Source organism: Sciurus vulgaris, assembly GCF_902686455.1.
Source record: "Sciurus vulgaris genome assembly, chromosome: 6".
Classification (NCBI taxonomy): Eukaryota; Metazoa; Chordata; class Mammalia; order Rodentia; family Sciuridae; genus Sciurus; species Sciurus vulgaris.
In genome coordinates, this window is record NC_136466.1 from 36,811,400 (window position 1) to 36,826,892 (window position 15,493).

Below are 15,493 nucleotides of genomic sequence, written 5' to 3' on the forward strand. Positions count from 1 at the left end.
GTTTGTCTAATTGCTCTGGCTAGAGTCTCAAGAACGATGTTGAATAGAAGTGGTGAAAGAGGGCATCCCTGCCTTGTTCCAGTTTTTAGGGGGAATGCTTTCAGTTTTTCACCATTTAGAATGATATTGGCCTTGGGCTTAGCGTAGATAGCCTTTACAATGCTAAGGAATGTTCCCACTACCCCAATTTTCTCTAGTGTTTTGAGCATGAAGGGATGCTGTATTTATCGAATGCTTTTTCTGCATCTATTGAAATAATCATGTGATTCTTAACTTTTAGTCAGTTGATATGGTGAATGACACTTATTGATTTCCGGATGTTGAACCAACCTTGCATCCCTGGGATAAAACCCACTTGACCAAACAGAGAAGATGGTAAGAAATCATGAACAGAATCTACAAGAATTCTGGGATATCATGAAAAGGCCAAATTTAAGAGTTATTGGGATTGAGGAAGGCTTAGAGAAACAAACCAAAGGAATGAGCAATCTATTCAATGAAATAATAACAGAAAATTTCCCAAATCTGAAGAATGAAATGGAAAACCAAGTACAAGAGGCTTATAGGACTCCAAATATACAAAATTACAACAGACCCACACCAAGGCACATTATTATGAAAATACCTAACATACAAAATAAAGACAGAATTTTAAAGGCCACGAGAGAAAAGAATCAAATTACATTCAGGGGGAAACCAATAAGAATATTAGCAGATTTTTCAATCCAGACCCTAAAAGCTAGAAGGGCCTGGAACAACATTTACGAAGCCCTGAAAGAAAACGGATGCCAACCAAGAATCTTATACCCAGCAAAATGTACTTTCAGATTTGACGATGAGATAAGATCCTTCCATGATAAACAAAAGCTAAAGGAATTTACAAAAAGAAAGCCGGCATTACAGAACATTCTCAGCAAAATATTCTATGAGGAAGAGATAAAAAACAACGATGTAAGTCAGCAAAGGGAGGAACTAGCCTAAAGGAATAGCCAAATAAAGGAGAAACCAAATCATGTCAAAAAACAAAAATGAGTCAAATGACTGGGAATACAAATCATATCACAATAATACCCTGAATGTTAATGGCCTGAACTCATCAATCAAAAGACATAGACTGGCAGATTGGATTAAAAAGAAAGATCCAACAATATGCTGCCTGCAAGAGACTCATCTCATAGAGAGAGATATCCATAGACTAAAGGTGAAAGGATGGGAAAAAATATACCATGCACACGGACACAGCAAAAAAGTCGAAGTATCCATCCTCATTTCAGATAATGTGGACTTCAAGCCAAAACTAGTCAGAAGGGATACAGAAGGACATTACATACTGCTTAAGGGAAGCATAAATCAGCAAGGCATAACAATCATAAACATCTAGCCCCGAATATTGGCTCACCCATGTACGTCAAACAAATCCTTCTCAATTCCAGAAATCAAATAGACCACAACACAATAATACTAGGCAATTTTAACACACCTCTCTCACCACTGGATAGATCTTCCAAACAAAAATTGAATAAAGAAACCATAGATCTCAATAACACAATCAACAATTTAGACTTAACTGACATATATAGAATATACCATCTAACAAAGAACGAATACACTTTCTTCTCAGCAGCACATGGATCCTTCTCTAAAATAGACCATATATTATGCCACAAAGCTACTGTTAGCAAATACAAGAAGATAGAGATACTACCTTGAATTCTATCAGATCTTAATGGATTGAAATTAGAAATAAATGACAGAATAAAAAACAGAAACTTCTCCAATACCTGGAGATTAAATAATACGCTATTATATGATGAATGGATAACAGAAGACATCAGGAGGGAAATTTAAAAATCTTAGAAGTAAACGAGAACAAAGACACATCATATCAAAATCTCTGGGACACTATGAAAGCAGTACTTAGAGCAAGATTTATTTCATGGGGTGCATTCAACAAAAGAAGTAAAAATCAACAAATAAATGACTTAACACTACAGCTCAAAGCCCTAGAAAAAGAAGAGCAGACCAACACCAAAAGTAATAGAAGACAGGAAATAGTTAAAATCAGAGCCAAAATCAACAAAATTGAAACAAAAGAAACAATCAGAAAAATTAACAAAATAAATAGTTGGTTCTTTGAAAAAATAAACAAAATTGATAAGCCCTTAGCCACACTAACAAAGAGAAAAAGGGAGAAAACTCAAATTACTAAAATTCGGAATGAACAAGGAAATATCACAACAGACACCAGTGAAATACAAAACATAATTAGAAGCTATTTTGAAAATCTATACTCCAGCAAAACAAAAAACTTCGAAGACATCGACAAGTTTCTAGAGACATATGAATTAGCTAAACTGAACCAGGAGGACATACACAACTTAAATAAATCGATTTCAAGCAATGAAATAGAAGAGGTCATCAAAAGCCTACCAACAAAGAAAAGTCCAGGACCAGATGGGTTCTCAGCCGAGTTCTACAAAACCTTTAAAGAAGAGCTCATTCCAATACTTCTCAAAGTATTCCATGAAATAGAAGAGGAGGGAACCCTCCCAAACTCATTCTATGAAGCCCATATCACCCTGATACCTAAACCAGACAGAGACACACGGGGAAAGAAAATTTCAGACCAATATCCTTAATGAACATCGACGCAAAAATTCTCAACAAAATTTTAGCAAATTGCATACAAAAATATATTAGAAAGATAGTGCACCATGATCACTTGATCACTTGATCACTTGGGTTTTATTCCAGGGATGCAAGGTTGGTTCAACATCCGGAAATCAATAAATGTAATTCACCATATTAACAAACTTAAAGTCAAGAATCACATGATTATTTTGGTAGATGCAGAAAAAGCATTTGATAAAATACAGCATCCCTTCATGCTCAAAACACTAGAAAAAAATTGGGGTAGTGGGAACATTCCTTAGCATTGTAAAGGCCATCTACGCTAAGCCCATGGCTAATATCATTCTAAATGGTGAAAAACTGAAAGCATTCCCCCTAAAAACTGGAACAAGGCAGAGATGCCCTCTTTCACCACTTCTATTCAATTGTCCTTGAAACTCTAGCCAGAGCAATTAGACAAACCAAAGAAATTAAAGGGATACGAATAGGAAAAGAAAAACTCAAACTATCCCTGTTCGCTGATGACATGATTATATATTTAGAGGAACCGGGAAATTCCACCAGAAAACTTTTAGAACTCATAAGTGAATTCAGTAAAGTAGCAGGTTACAAGATCAATGCTCATAAATCCAATGCATTTTTATACATAAGTGATGAATCTTCAGAAAGAGAAGTTAGGAAAACTACCCCATTCACAATAGCCTCAAAAAAAATAAAATACTTGGGAATCAATCTAACCAGAGATGAAAGACCTCTACAATGAGAATTACAGAACACTAAAGAAAGAAATTAAAGAAAACCTTAGAAGATGGAAAGATCTCCCATGTTCTTGGATAGGCAGAATTAATATTGTCAAAATGGCCATACTACCTAAAGTGCCATACAGATTCAATGCAATTCCAATTAAAATCCCAATGACGTACCTTACAGAAATAGAGCAAGCAATTATGAAATTCATCTGGAAGAATAAAAAACCCAGAATAGCTAAAGCAATCCTCAGTAGAAAGAGCGAAGTAGGGGGTATCGCAATACCAGATCTTCAAATCTATTACAAAGCAATAGTAACAAAAACGGCATGGTATTGGTACCAAAATAGACAGGTAGATCAATGGTACAGAATAGAGGACATGGACACAAACCCAAATAAATACAATTTTCTCATACTAGACAAAGGTGCCAAAAATATGCAATGAGGAAAGATAGCCTCTTCAACAAATTGTGCTGGGAAAACTATATGCAACGGAATGAAATTAAACCCTATCTCTCACCCTGCACAAAACTCAACTCAAAATGGATCAATGACCTCGGAATCAGACCAGAGACCCTGCAGATTATAGAAGAAAAAGTAGGTCCAAATCTTCAACTTGTTGGCTTAGGATCAGACTTCCTCAACAGGACTCCCATAGCACAAGAAATAAAAGCAAGAATCAACAAATGGGATAGATTCAAACTAAAAAGCTTTCTCTCAGCAAAGGAAACTATCAGTAATGTGAAGAGAGAGCCTACAGAGTGGGAGAATATCTTTGCCTCTCATACTTCAGATAGAGTGCTAATTTCCAGAATATATACAGAACTCAAAAAACTCTACACCAAGAATACAAATAACCCAATCAACAAATGGGCTAAGGAAATGAACAGACACTTCACATAAGAAGATGTACAAGCAATCAACAGATATATGAAAAAATGTTCAACATCTCTAGTAATAAGAGAAATGCAAATCAAATCCACCCTAAGATTCCATCTCACCCCAATTTGAATGGCAATTATCAAGAACACAAGCAACAATAGGTGTTGGCGAGGATGTGGGGAAAAAGTTACACTCATACATTGCTGGTGGGGTTGCAAATTAGTGCAGCCACTCTGGAAAGCCGTATGGAGATTCCTCAGAAAGCTTGGAATGGAACCACCATTTGACCCAGTTATCACACTCCTTGGCCTATACCCAAAGGACTTAAAATCAGCATACTACAGAGATACAGCCACATCAATGTTCATTTCTGCTCAATTCACAATAGCCAGATTGTGGAACCAACCTAGATGCCCTTCAATTGATGAGTGGATAAAGAAGCTGTGGCATATATATACAATGGAATACTACTCCGCCATAAAGAATGATAAAATTATGGCATTTGCAGGCAAATGGATGAAATTGGAGAATATCATGCTAAGTAAGATAAACCAATCTCAAAAAACCAAAGGACAAATGATCTTGCTGATAAGCAGATGATGACACATAATGGGGGATGGGAGGGGTTAGTGTTAGGGTTAGGGAGGGTGGCAAGAATGGAGGAAGGAAGGACTGTATAGATGTAAAAGAGGGGTGGGAGGGCTGGGGGGGGAGGGAACAAATAACAGAATGAATCAAACAACATTACCCTATGTAAATTTATGATTACACAAATGGTATGCCTTGACTCCATGTACAAACAGATAAACAACATATATCCCATTTGTTTACAATAAAAAAAATAGATTCCAATTCTCTCATAGAAAACTCAATTCAACTCCCAAGCCTTTCAGTCTCTGTCTTATATTTGGTTAATCACCTTATGAGTCCCTTGCTAGGTTTTTTGTGTTTTGTTTTGTTTTTCTCTGCTGGGCATCAGACCCAGGACCTCATGCATACTAGAAAAGGGCTTTGCCACTGAGTTATACTCTAGCCCCCATGCTAGTCATTCATCAACAGATACCTCAAAGGGAAATCATACATAAGGTTGATCTCACCTTAGTACACTTCCTTCTCCCAGTAGTTCTGGCCCCTACCTCCTGCCTATCTTGATATCAGCTTTCAAATCAGTTTTTCTTGTAGTTTATAGTTTCATAGATGGAAAAAAATTTTTTTGATTCAATTCTTCCTAATTATTTAGAACATTCATTTAACATCAAAATCAAAAGTATTGTTGATATGTGTTATGGGTTGAATGTTTCTGTCTCTCCAAAATTCATGTTGAAGCTCTAACACCCAGCATGACTGTATTCGGGGTAAGACAGTAAATAAGGTTAAATAAGTTCACAAGGGTAAGGTCCTGACATACCAGGATTACTGTCTTTTAAAAATAAAGACACCAGAGAGAACTTACTGTATGAGGTGAGATATTTTATTCATGTCCTAAAAATAAAATGAAAACCAGTCAAATAAAACTAAAATTAGAGTTAGGAGGAAAAGATGAATTTGTAATTCAACCACTTGTTTCCAATGAATTCACCACTGTGAAGAGATTTGCTTCCACAGAACATAAAGCTAAAACCAGGTGACCATAAATTTTATTGTCCAACTTGGGACACTAAGAATAAAAAGGGATGCTATCCATCACTATACGAGGTTGGTAGACATAACTGCAGACCACATGACACTCCACAGCAAGTTATGAAGGTCACTAACTGACCTTACAGGAATGTCTGAGAGAGCTTGAGATGACAGGAAGTCCTCCTGGCACCATCTTGTGAATATGGCTGCTGTTCTTTCTCTCCCACTAGGTTATAAGCTCCTTGGAGCCAGGATTGTGTTCAAAGTCAGTATTTCACTCTAGCAGACCATCTCACCCAGTTCTCTGAATATCACAGGCAATTAACAGATATAGGCTGAATTCAAGAGGGCAGGCAAAGGACAAGTGTGAATTGTGGTTTCAGGAAGGGCCCAAGGGGGCAGCCACAGGTAAAGCCACAATGAGGGCCTTTGAGGTTACAAGGAAGTACTGTAATAGGCAGGACATAGGGTATAGGACACCAAGAAACTGTTTCTTTGCCCTGGTTATCCCTTTGGCCCTTCCTGATGGATTTCTTCACTCTGCCCCAGCTATCCCTGCTGTTTGTCTTGTCTCTAAATTCCTATTTTGGGTCTTTTTAATTCAAAGCTTGAGAGTTCCTTTTCCAGGAACTCCTTTTCCTCCCCTGGGAATCATCAGCTTCACCTCCTCACTCTGTCTCTGTGTTAAGAACATGTATGGCAGTGGGCATCTCCAGTGAGAGGCTGGAGCATTGTGGAAGGCAGTCAGGCATCAGTGGGTGGATGCAGATGCACAGATGCTGGTTCTGACTCCGCCTTCCTACCACTATCTCCTTAACTAAGCCTTCTTTCTCATTTTCCCTTTAGCTGAAAGTTGTTTTCTATCTGAGTCCCAATATCTACATTAGAGAGTCCACAGGTGATGTGGGCATCCACAACCTGCCTGAGGAGGTAGGGTAGGACAAAGGAAGGAGATTAGACTTAGGGAGCAGCTATTCTGTGTCCCTTCTCAAGGAGTAAGAGCAAATACAGAGGAAGGAAAGTGAAGTTATATTAATGCAAGAAACTACTCCACAAGGCATCACTCCTGAATTTCTTTTCCTGAAGGAGAGCTGCCCAAAGGTGAGTGAAGGTATTTTCCTATTTCCGCTGCTTCTCTCCTCCTTGTTATTTGTAATACTAGTTATTGGTTCATTTCTTCATTTCTATGTATTTAGCAACATTTTCCCTTCATCCATCCTTTGCTTCTATCAGGTTTTTTTTTTTTTTTCCTTTTAGGAGGCATTTGCCTTCTTATAGTGCTCTTCCTTTGATCTATTTCTTTATTATCTCTTTTCCTTCTTCATTTTGGTCCTGGGGATTGAACTCAGGGCCACTTTACCATCCTTTTTATTTTTTATTTTGAGACAGAGTCTCGTTAAGTTTCCAAGGGTCACTGGGATTACAGGCATGCACTACAGGCCCAAATACTTCTCTCTTTTTCTTTCCTTAATATCTTATTAATTTATTTCTTCTTTCCTTCTGTCTGGCTCAGCTATGGGTTTCTGAATTGCAAAATTGCTTATGGCAGGAAGGAAAAAAACAACTGAGAAGTGGAGGTGAAGGGATAAGTAGTAAAGGACTGATATGGGGCAGAAAGTCCTTCTATTCCCTAATGAACACTATACAATAAGGTGGTTTCTTTTGCGTTGTTATTTCTAAAAGAAAAATGAAATCACTAACAGAGCACCTATCAAAAAAGTCTGAAATCAGGAAGAAAAATAGCATGTCAGGTGCTAGAAGATATTTCTGGGTTGTTTGCACAATACCATTATTACGTATTCAACAAATATTTACTGAGAATATAGTATATTCAAGTCACTGTTTTAGGAACCCAGGATCACACTATCTGCAAAAGTGCCATCAGGGAGTATGGGTTCTAGTTGGGAAGGCAGAAAACAAACAAATCCATACAAATAAAATGCAGTATGCCTTATGGTTTTGCATGCTATGGGAAAACTAAGGCTGGAAAGTGATCAGGATGAAAGAAGGTTTTCAATAGGGCATTGAGGGATGGCTTTTCTGAGAGGTAAAAAGGAGAAGAGTGAACAAGGCAGAGCATATCTAGAAAGATCCTTGTGCAAGGAGGTGAAAGCAAGTGCAAAGGTGCTCAAGGATGGTGTCTGCCTGAAATGTGGAGCAACTTCAGGGAGGCTGGTGTGACTGGAGCCAGGGAATTCTGGGGAGAGCAGAAGGAAAAAAGGTCTGAGTGGTGATGGAGAGCCCACTGATGAAAATCTTACATTTATTGAGGAATGAATTTGGCTTTTATTCTTCTGGAGATAGTTCACTCCAGTGTTGTGAGTCAGTAGACCGGGGTAGGGCCAGTGTGAAGTTGGGGGACAAGTCCAGTCAGGTGACATTTCCATTTTTCAGGGGAGCAATGGTGATGGTTTGTCTAGGTGGAAGTTGGCAGGAGTAAGAAGTGTTCTGGGGTGGTTATATGTTGGAAGAAGATCCAGCTGTGTTTTTTGATAGTTGGGATGTATGCTTGAGAAACAGTGCTCAGGCACCTGGATAGACCCACTATTAAATGAACTGGGAAGGAGGTGAGGATGGGTATTTCTTCTGGGTAGAAAAAGAACTCCACTTTTGCACTTTAAGAAGGGCAACCTCATTGGACACAAGAAGAGGTATTGAAAACACAGTGAATATAACCATAGGAGCTAAAGGGAGCCACCCAGAATGGAGAGGGAAATGTCCTTCATCAACCACACAGTATTGTCATATAAGATAGTGGGTGAGAAAAGGTAGGGGAAGAGGATATCCTTGAAGGTGCACATGGTTTAGTGTCTCTGTGTCCTGTTGGTACAACTGTGCATCCTCAGCAAAGAAAAGTAACCTCAGCTGTGAGGGACAGGGAAGACCTGGGTTGGTTTATTGAGACTGGAGTCAGTATGGCTAAGACGGTGCTCTAAGGCTGTGGAAACAATGATGTCCTCTTACTAATATCATATCTGGGTGTTATTGTTTGGAAGGACACTTGGGCACATCCTTTGGAGCATAAGTCAGGACATGCTCTATTCTGTAGGGAAACAGGACATGTGGCTAATTTCCTGGTCATTGCTGAAGCTTATTCCATCCTAATTTAGGAAATTACTGTGGATCTTTGCAAAGAAAGTTTGGTGTCCTGTGTAATTGCCTCACTTCATCTTTGCAGTGAGGTAAGATAGACATGAAAAAAAAAAACAGTGTACAAATATATCATTGGTGCAATTTCATTCTTTGTGGAGAAACTTCTTATGACCTGAGGGTATTTCCTGTATTATCACTAATTGTCCTTCATTGAAAGAAATAAAATAATGAACTCTTATGTTATGATTTATATATGAAGTATCCACAAAAGCTCATGTGTTACACAATGCAAGAAAGGTTAGGGCGGAAATAATTAGGTTGACAGTTTAACCTAATCAGTGCATTACTCCATTGGAATGGATTAACTGAGTGGTAACTGTAGGCAGGTAGGAATAGCTGGAGAAGGTGAGTCACCGTGTGCCTTTGGGGCTTATATTTTGTCCTTGTTAAGTGGTGCTCTCTCTTTGCTTCCTGATGATCATATCCTGAGCTGTTTTCCCTTTGGCACACCCTGCTACCAAGGTGTTTTTCCTAACTTTAATGCCCTGAGGAAAGGAGTTGCTGTCCATGGACTTAGACCTCTGAAATCAAGAGACCCAAAGACCCAAATGAACTTTTTTTTTCTGAAAGTCTTGTTTATTATCATACCAACATTTGCATGGATGTGGTATTCATCTACAAATGATATTCGCCACATAGATCATGGATTTTCCTAAATAAATTTTACAGTAAAATACAAATCAAGGAAAATGCTGTCAAAAGATTCAGAGATCAAATAAAAAGTCAATTAAGGAGTGATAATCATTCATTTTATAATTATATTTTATAATCACTTCCCTTAAATGGTTAATTCTTTTCTTCACATGTAATCCCCTCTCTGTATTCCAATAGCTACACAATTATATGAAGGTAAATATGGTTAATTAGCACTTTATGCATTCAGTAATCAAATGAACTTTTTGTCCTCTAAAATTGTTCTTCTCAGGTCCTTTTGTCACAGTGGAAAAAAATCTGACTAAAAAATCCTACCACATTCAGGTTAAGAATAAGATGTTCTACAATTTAACGAGGGTTTTTTTTTTTTCTTTTCTTTTCTTTTTAGTTGTCCATGGAACTTTATTTTATTTATTTGTTTATATGCAGTGTTGAGAATTAAACCCAGTTTGATTCATACATGCTAGGTAAATGCTCTATCGTTGAGCTATAACCCCAGTCCAAGGAGGGGTTTTTCAATTTCAAAAACGAATCTTCCAACCTTATAACACCTACTCATAAGATATTCAATCAAAGCATATCTACTGAGATCATAAAATAAACTAGGTACCCTTCTAGGTTGCCAGATGATGGTGAAAAATAAATGATGCTTATATTCCAGTGGGATGAAGCAGACAATAAAGTTCCAAAAATATAAGACTATATGTGGTTAAATGGTATAAGTTCTGTGGAGAAAGCTAAATTATCAAAAGAACTTGAAAGTCCAAAATACCCATAGTTTTAATATGGTTTCTTAACTCAAAGAGTTGGCATTTATGTAAAGATATGAGGCAGGTAAAAGATAAAATTCTGGGGAAACATTATGTTATAGAGAAAAAAATGCAAAACATCAGTGATGGAAATGTGTCTAGTTTGTCTTATGAAATTCAAGATAGCACAGTGAACAAAAGGGGCATGATAAGATGAGCTCAGAGGTAATTGGGTGTGTGTGTGTGTGTGTGTGTGTGTGTGTGTGTGCTGGTATATTTGCATGCACATGCAATGGAGGACCTTGATTGTCACCACATGAATTTAGCCTTTAATTTGGGAAGTCATTGACATACTTTCCCAAGGCAATTTGCATCATATGATTTACATGTCAGCAGAATAGGATTTTATAATGTTCAAAGAGAGAGATTGGGAGAACACAGAAGAACATAAAATAATCCAGTCATGAGGGGATTGTGTCTAGGACCAGATAGTTGCAGCAGGGATAGTAAGAACTGATTAGATTTAAAAAAAAAAAAAAAAAAAAAAAAAAAAAAAAAAAAAAAAAAAACTGAATCTACAACCAAGAGGTTTTCTGGTGCTTTCAATGTATGAATGACAGAAATATTGGGGAAAAAATGGTTCCAACATTTTGAACTGGAACCAAATCAATACTAAGAAACATCGCAAGTCCCTTTCCCTTGCTTTGCTAGTATATTAAGTGATCTCTCCCATAGTCCAAGTACTGTTAAAGATAATTTACCAAGTCCATGTGAAACCAACTAAAAAGTCAGTGCCTTATGACAAAGCCAAGATTTTGTCTGCTGAAAGAGGATTGCCCAATACTTTGTGACACAAAAAAATTAGTTTCTAGTCTTCTTGGTATAGGAACATACACATATAGACATAGTCCAATTCTATGTACTGGCACAGCTCCTTCCATCTACGTCATGGGAATATAAAAGGGCATTCTCTTGCATGTCCCAAAGCATGTACTGTTGAAGTTCAATGAATTACAAAAGACTTATCTGACTGAGGAAGAATTCCAATGAAGATGTGTTACTCAGTCTCAGAATTTCTCTGTCCACGTTTGCAGGTGACGTTGAATAACTAAACCACGGGAATGTGGTTGAACCAATCATCCATAGATGGATTCATCCTCTTGGGCATCTTCTCCCACAGCCAGACTGACCTTGTTCTCTTTTCTGCAGTCATCATGGTCTTCATGGTGGCCCTCTGTGGGAATGTTCTCCTCATCCTCCTCATCTACATGGATCCTCGACTTCATACTCCCATGTACTTCTTCCTCAGTCAGCTCTCCCTCATGGACCTCATGTTGGTCTGTAACATTGTGCCAAAGATGGCTGTCAACTTCCTGTCTGGGAAGAAGTCCATCTCTTTTGTGGGATGTGGTATACAAATAGGATTTTTTGTCTCTCTTGTCGGGTCAGAGGGGCTCTTGCTTGGACTCATGGCTTATGACCGCTATGTGGCCATTAGCCACCCACTTCATTATCCTGTCCTCATGAGTCAGAGGGTCTGTCTCCAGATTGCTGGGAGTTCCTGGGCTTTTGGAATACTGGATGGAATGATTCAAATGGTGGCAGCCATGAGCTTACCTTACTGTGGCTCAAGGACTTTGGATCATTTCTTCTGTGAGGTGACAGCTTTATTGAAACTAGCCTGTGCAGACACCTCCCTTTTTGACACCCTGCTCTTTGCTTGCTGTGTCTTCATGCTGTTCCTTCCCTTCTCCATCATTGTGGCCTCCTATGCTCGCATCCTGGGGGCTGTGCTTCATATGCGCTCTGCTCAGGCCCGTAAGAAGGCTCTGGCCACCTGTTCCTCCCATCTGACAGCAGTCTCTCTTTTCTATGGGGCAGCCATGTTCATCTATCTGAGGCCAAGACAACAAAGGGTCCCTAGCCATGATAAGGTGATCTCTATGTTCTACACAGTCCTTACTCCTATGCTCAACCCCCTCATTTACAGTCTGAGGAACCGGGAGGTAATGGGAGCCCTGAAAAGGGGGATAGACCATTGCAGGATCATCAGCCAGCACTGAGAAGCCAGGGTCTTGGATCTGGCTGTGCTATCTCCTGACTGGGTAGCATCAGTAATTCACTACACTCTGTGAATGTCTATGTACTCTTCATTGAATAAGAATCATAACATCTGTCCTACCTCACAGGGATTTCATACATGTAAGTCTAAAACCTCATGATTGAGCAATGCATTGTTTTTATTTTATTTTTTATTGTTTAATAACATCCTTCAACTAAATTCACTCTATTTTTAAAATCATCTCTGTAATTCCTGAGTGCTTTCTATTTCCATTGCATACCTTCTATATGAAAGTGATGTTAAATGATTCAAGTTAATAAATATGGATATCTTCAATGGGAACTTTCCAGATGGTAGAAATAGAGTCTCTATAATTCTTCTTAAATAGTACTTAGTCTTCTCCCATGCTCCATTCGAGACTTTACAAAGACTCCTTTAAGAAATGAAAATAGACCCTTATTGTTTAAATGTTACCTCTGTGGGTCTCATGTTTTGTTTATTTGTGCATTAGCAATATGTGGCTCTGTGCCTTATAAATAGCAGTTGCTCAATAAAACTTTATTTAATAAATTCAAGAAGAAAGCATCAAATAAAGCAATATCTATGAAGTGTTTTTTTCTGATACTGGGGATTGAACTCAGAGGTGCTCTACCACAGTCTACTGCTATTTTTATTTTATTTTGAAAGAGTCTCTATAAGTTGCCCAGGCTGGCTCCAAACATGCAATCCTGCTGCCTCAGCTTCCTGAATCACTGGAATTATAAGTGTGTGCCACCACACCCATCAATTCTTCCGAGTATTTCAAGTTCTGCAACTATAAAACTATGTATGTTTTGGAGGATGAAGATTAGAAATGGAAATAAAGATATAATTTGAGACATTTAAGACTTATTATCAGTCAAAATCCAATCAGGAATTAAAACACATTATTTTGCCAGATAAACTTTGAAGTAAAGAACTTGCAAACCAAATCGTGGTGAGTTGAATGGGATAACAGAAGGGAAAAAAAACACAGTATGAAATTACTATCACTGGGATAGAGGAAACAAAGGTAGAAATTTAGGTGTTTTGATTTTTTGTGTGTGTGTGTGGTGGGGTAGTGGGGATAGAACCCAGGAGTGCTTTTACACCACAAGTACTTCTTATTTTCATCTTAAAGCAGGGTTTTGCTGAGTTGCTGAGGGTCTAACTAAGTAGGTGAGGTTGACCGCAAACTTCCAATCCTCTTGCCTCAGCCTCCCAAGTTGTTGGGTTACAAGCATGTGCCACCATGTCTGCCATTGGTTAGGGTTGTTGAAATCTGGGTTCTTGGAGCTTAAACATATGAGGAGTGAACATTGACCACCCTGTATTCATATTTCACAACAGGACCTATAGGATTCCACTCCACAAGCCTCTAAGAAGGCTGCCTTACCTTGATTTGTGCTGGTACCTCAAGAGTTTAGAGGACGCAAAAAATATCCAAAGCTGGGACCTAGACTGAGTGCTGTATGGTTGGTTCTGGTACATTAAGAATTTAGAGAAGAACCTCTGGTATGAGACCACTAAGAAGCAGATGCTGGTCAGTTAGAACTTTTTCCTCGGCAAATCAGCATGGTAATTGTTCTGAGAGTGTAAAAATTCTAGGTTAATAAGGAGCATACCAGGCATAAAGGGAAAAATTGAATTCTTTCAGTAAGGACGATGACAACAGTAACATAGATTATGATTAGAGGCATCATCTAATTAACTTCACATAATCAATAGCAATCTTCTTAGATATATTTGCCTTCTGTACAAGTAAAAAATACGTGCACATTTTAAGTTTACGATGGCAGTAATACCTGTAATTCCCCCCAAGGATGCAGTATTGATTTTAGTTTACTGACCTGGCAAGGAATGGAAGTTCTTGAGTTTCTATTTGTCTTTCTACCATAATGAAACTCACCCAGGGAAGAAATATGGGTTTCCACCAGTTGCTTATTATGTCTATTCCAAATGTACTTTAAGGATCTGGGAAATAACCTCATGGGATGTTTACAGACACATTGAGATCATTGTAATTTGAACTTGGGACAAAATAACACTTATCACATCACCATAAGCCCCCATTTTGACTGGTAGACCAGAGTCATGGTTTTGATCAAAAGGAACTAGTACCAATGTAGAGTCAGTATCTAGAAAGAACTAAGACCATCTACACCATCTAAATAGCAAGACTCAAAACAAGGCCGCCACATCAAGGCCGCCCAGGAAATTTTTGCCCAGGACATGAGGCTATACATCAGAACATAACCTTATTGTCAGATATCTGAAGAATAGACTGTTAATCAGTCCACTTTGCAGGACAACAGATGAATCAATTGGCCAAATTCAGCTGCTTATCAAACAACTACTTTCTCATCAAGATTCCTTCATGTCACCGAGCACACTGGCACATACCTGTGATCCCAGCAACTCAGGAGGCCGAGGCAAGTTCGAGATGCCTTGTTTGATTCCAAATTCAAACCAGGCCTCAGTAATTTAGTGAGGGCCTAAGCAACTTAGTGAGACCCTGTCTCAAAATAAAAAATCGAAGAGCTGGGGATGTTGCTTAGTGATAAAGCACCCTGGGGTTAAATCTCTGGTTCAAAAAAACAAAAACAAAAACAAAACAAACAAACAAACAAAAAACAGATTCTGTGGGAACCTGTCCTTATTTAGCAGAATCAGACTAGACTGAGCCATGTGACACAGAGGCCTGGCTTCTAGGAACAGCCAGGAGGCATGTGGCCCTGCACGAGTGTCTCCTTCTAGAATTTTCCCCCAAGAGGATGGCTCCCCTAACTCCACCCTATCCTGTCCATCACAGAAGAAGCTCCTCCCAGTCCATGCCCCCTTTACCTGTATGTTATAAATAAAGGAGAGTTGAGCACTCCAGGTTGTTGTAAAAAAACCAGAGCTCGTATGGCCAGACTGTCACACCCCATCTCTTAAAAAGAGTATTGACTCTTGTGTGTTCATTGAGTAAATGTT

The 15,493-nt window shown here is 38.5% G+C and overlaps 1 protein-coding gene across 1 annotated transcript; it reads left to right on the forward strand.

Moving 5' to 3' along the window:
- Window positions 1–11,558: 11,558 nt before the first annotated feature.
- On the forward strand, window positions 11,559–12,500 carry LOC306663705 (olfactory receptor 2V1-like; the record flags this gene model as incomplete). Its single annotated transcript, XM_079144251.1, has 1 exon — window positions 11,559–12,500. The coding sequence occupies one exon, from the start codon at window positions 11,559–11,561 to the stop codon at window positions 12,498–12,500; it is 942 nt and encodes a 313-aa protein (XP_079000377.1).
- Between the last annotated feature and the right edge of the window lie 2,993 nt (window positions 12,501–15,493).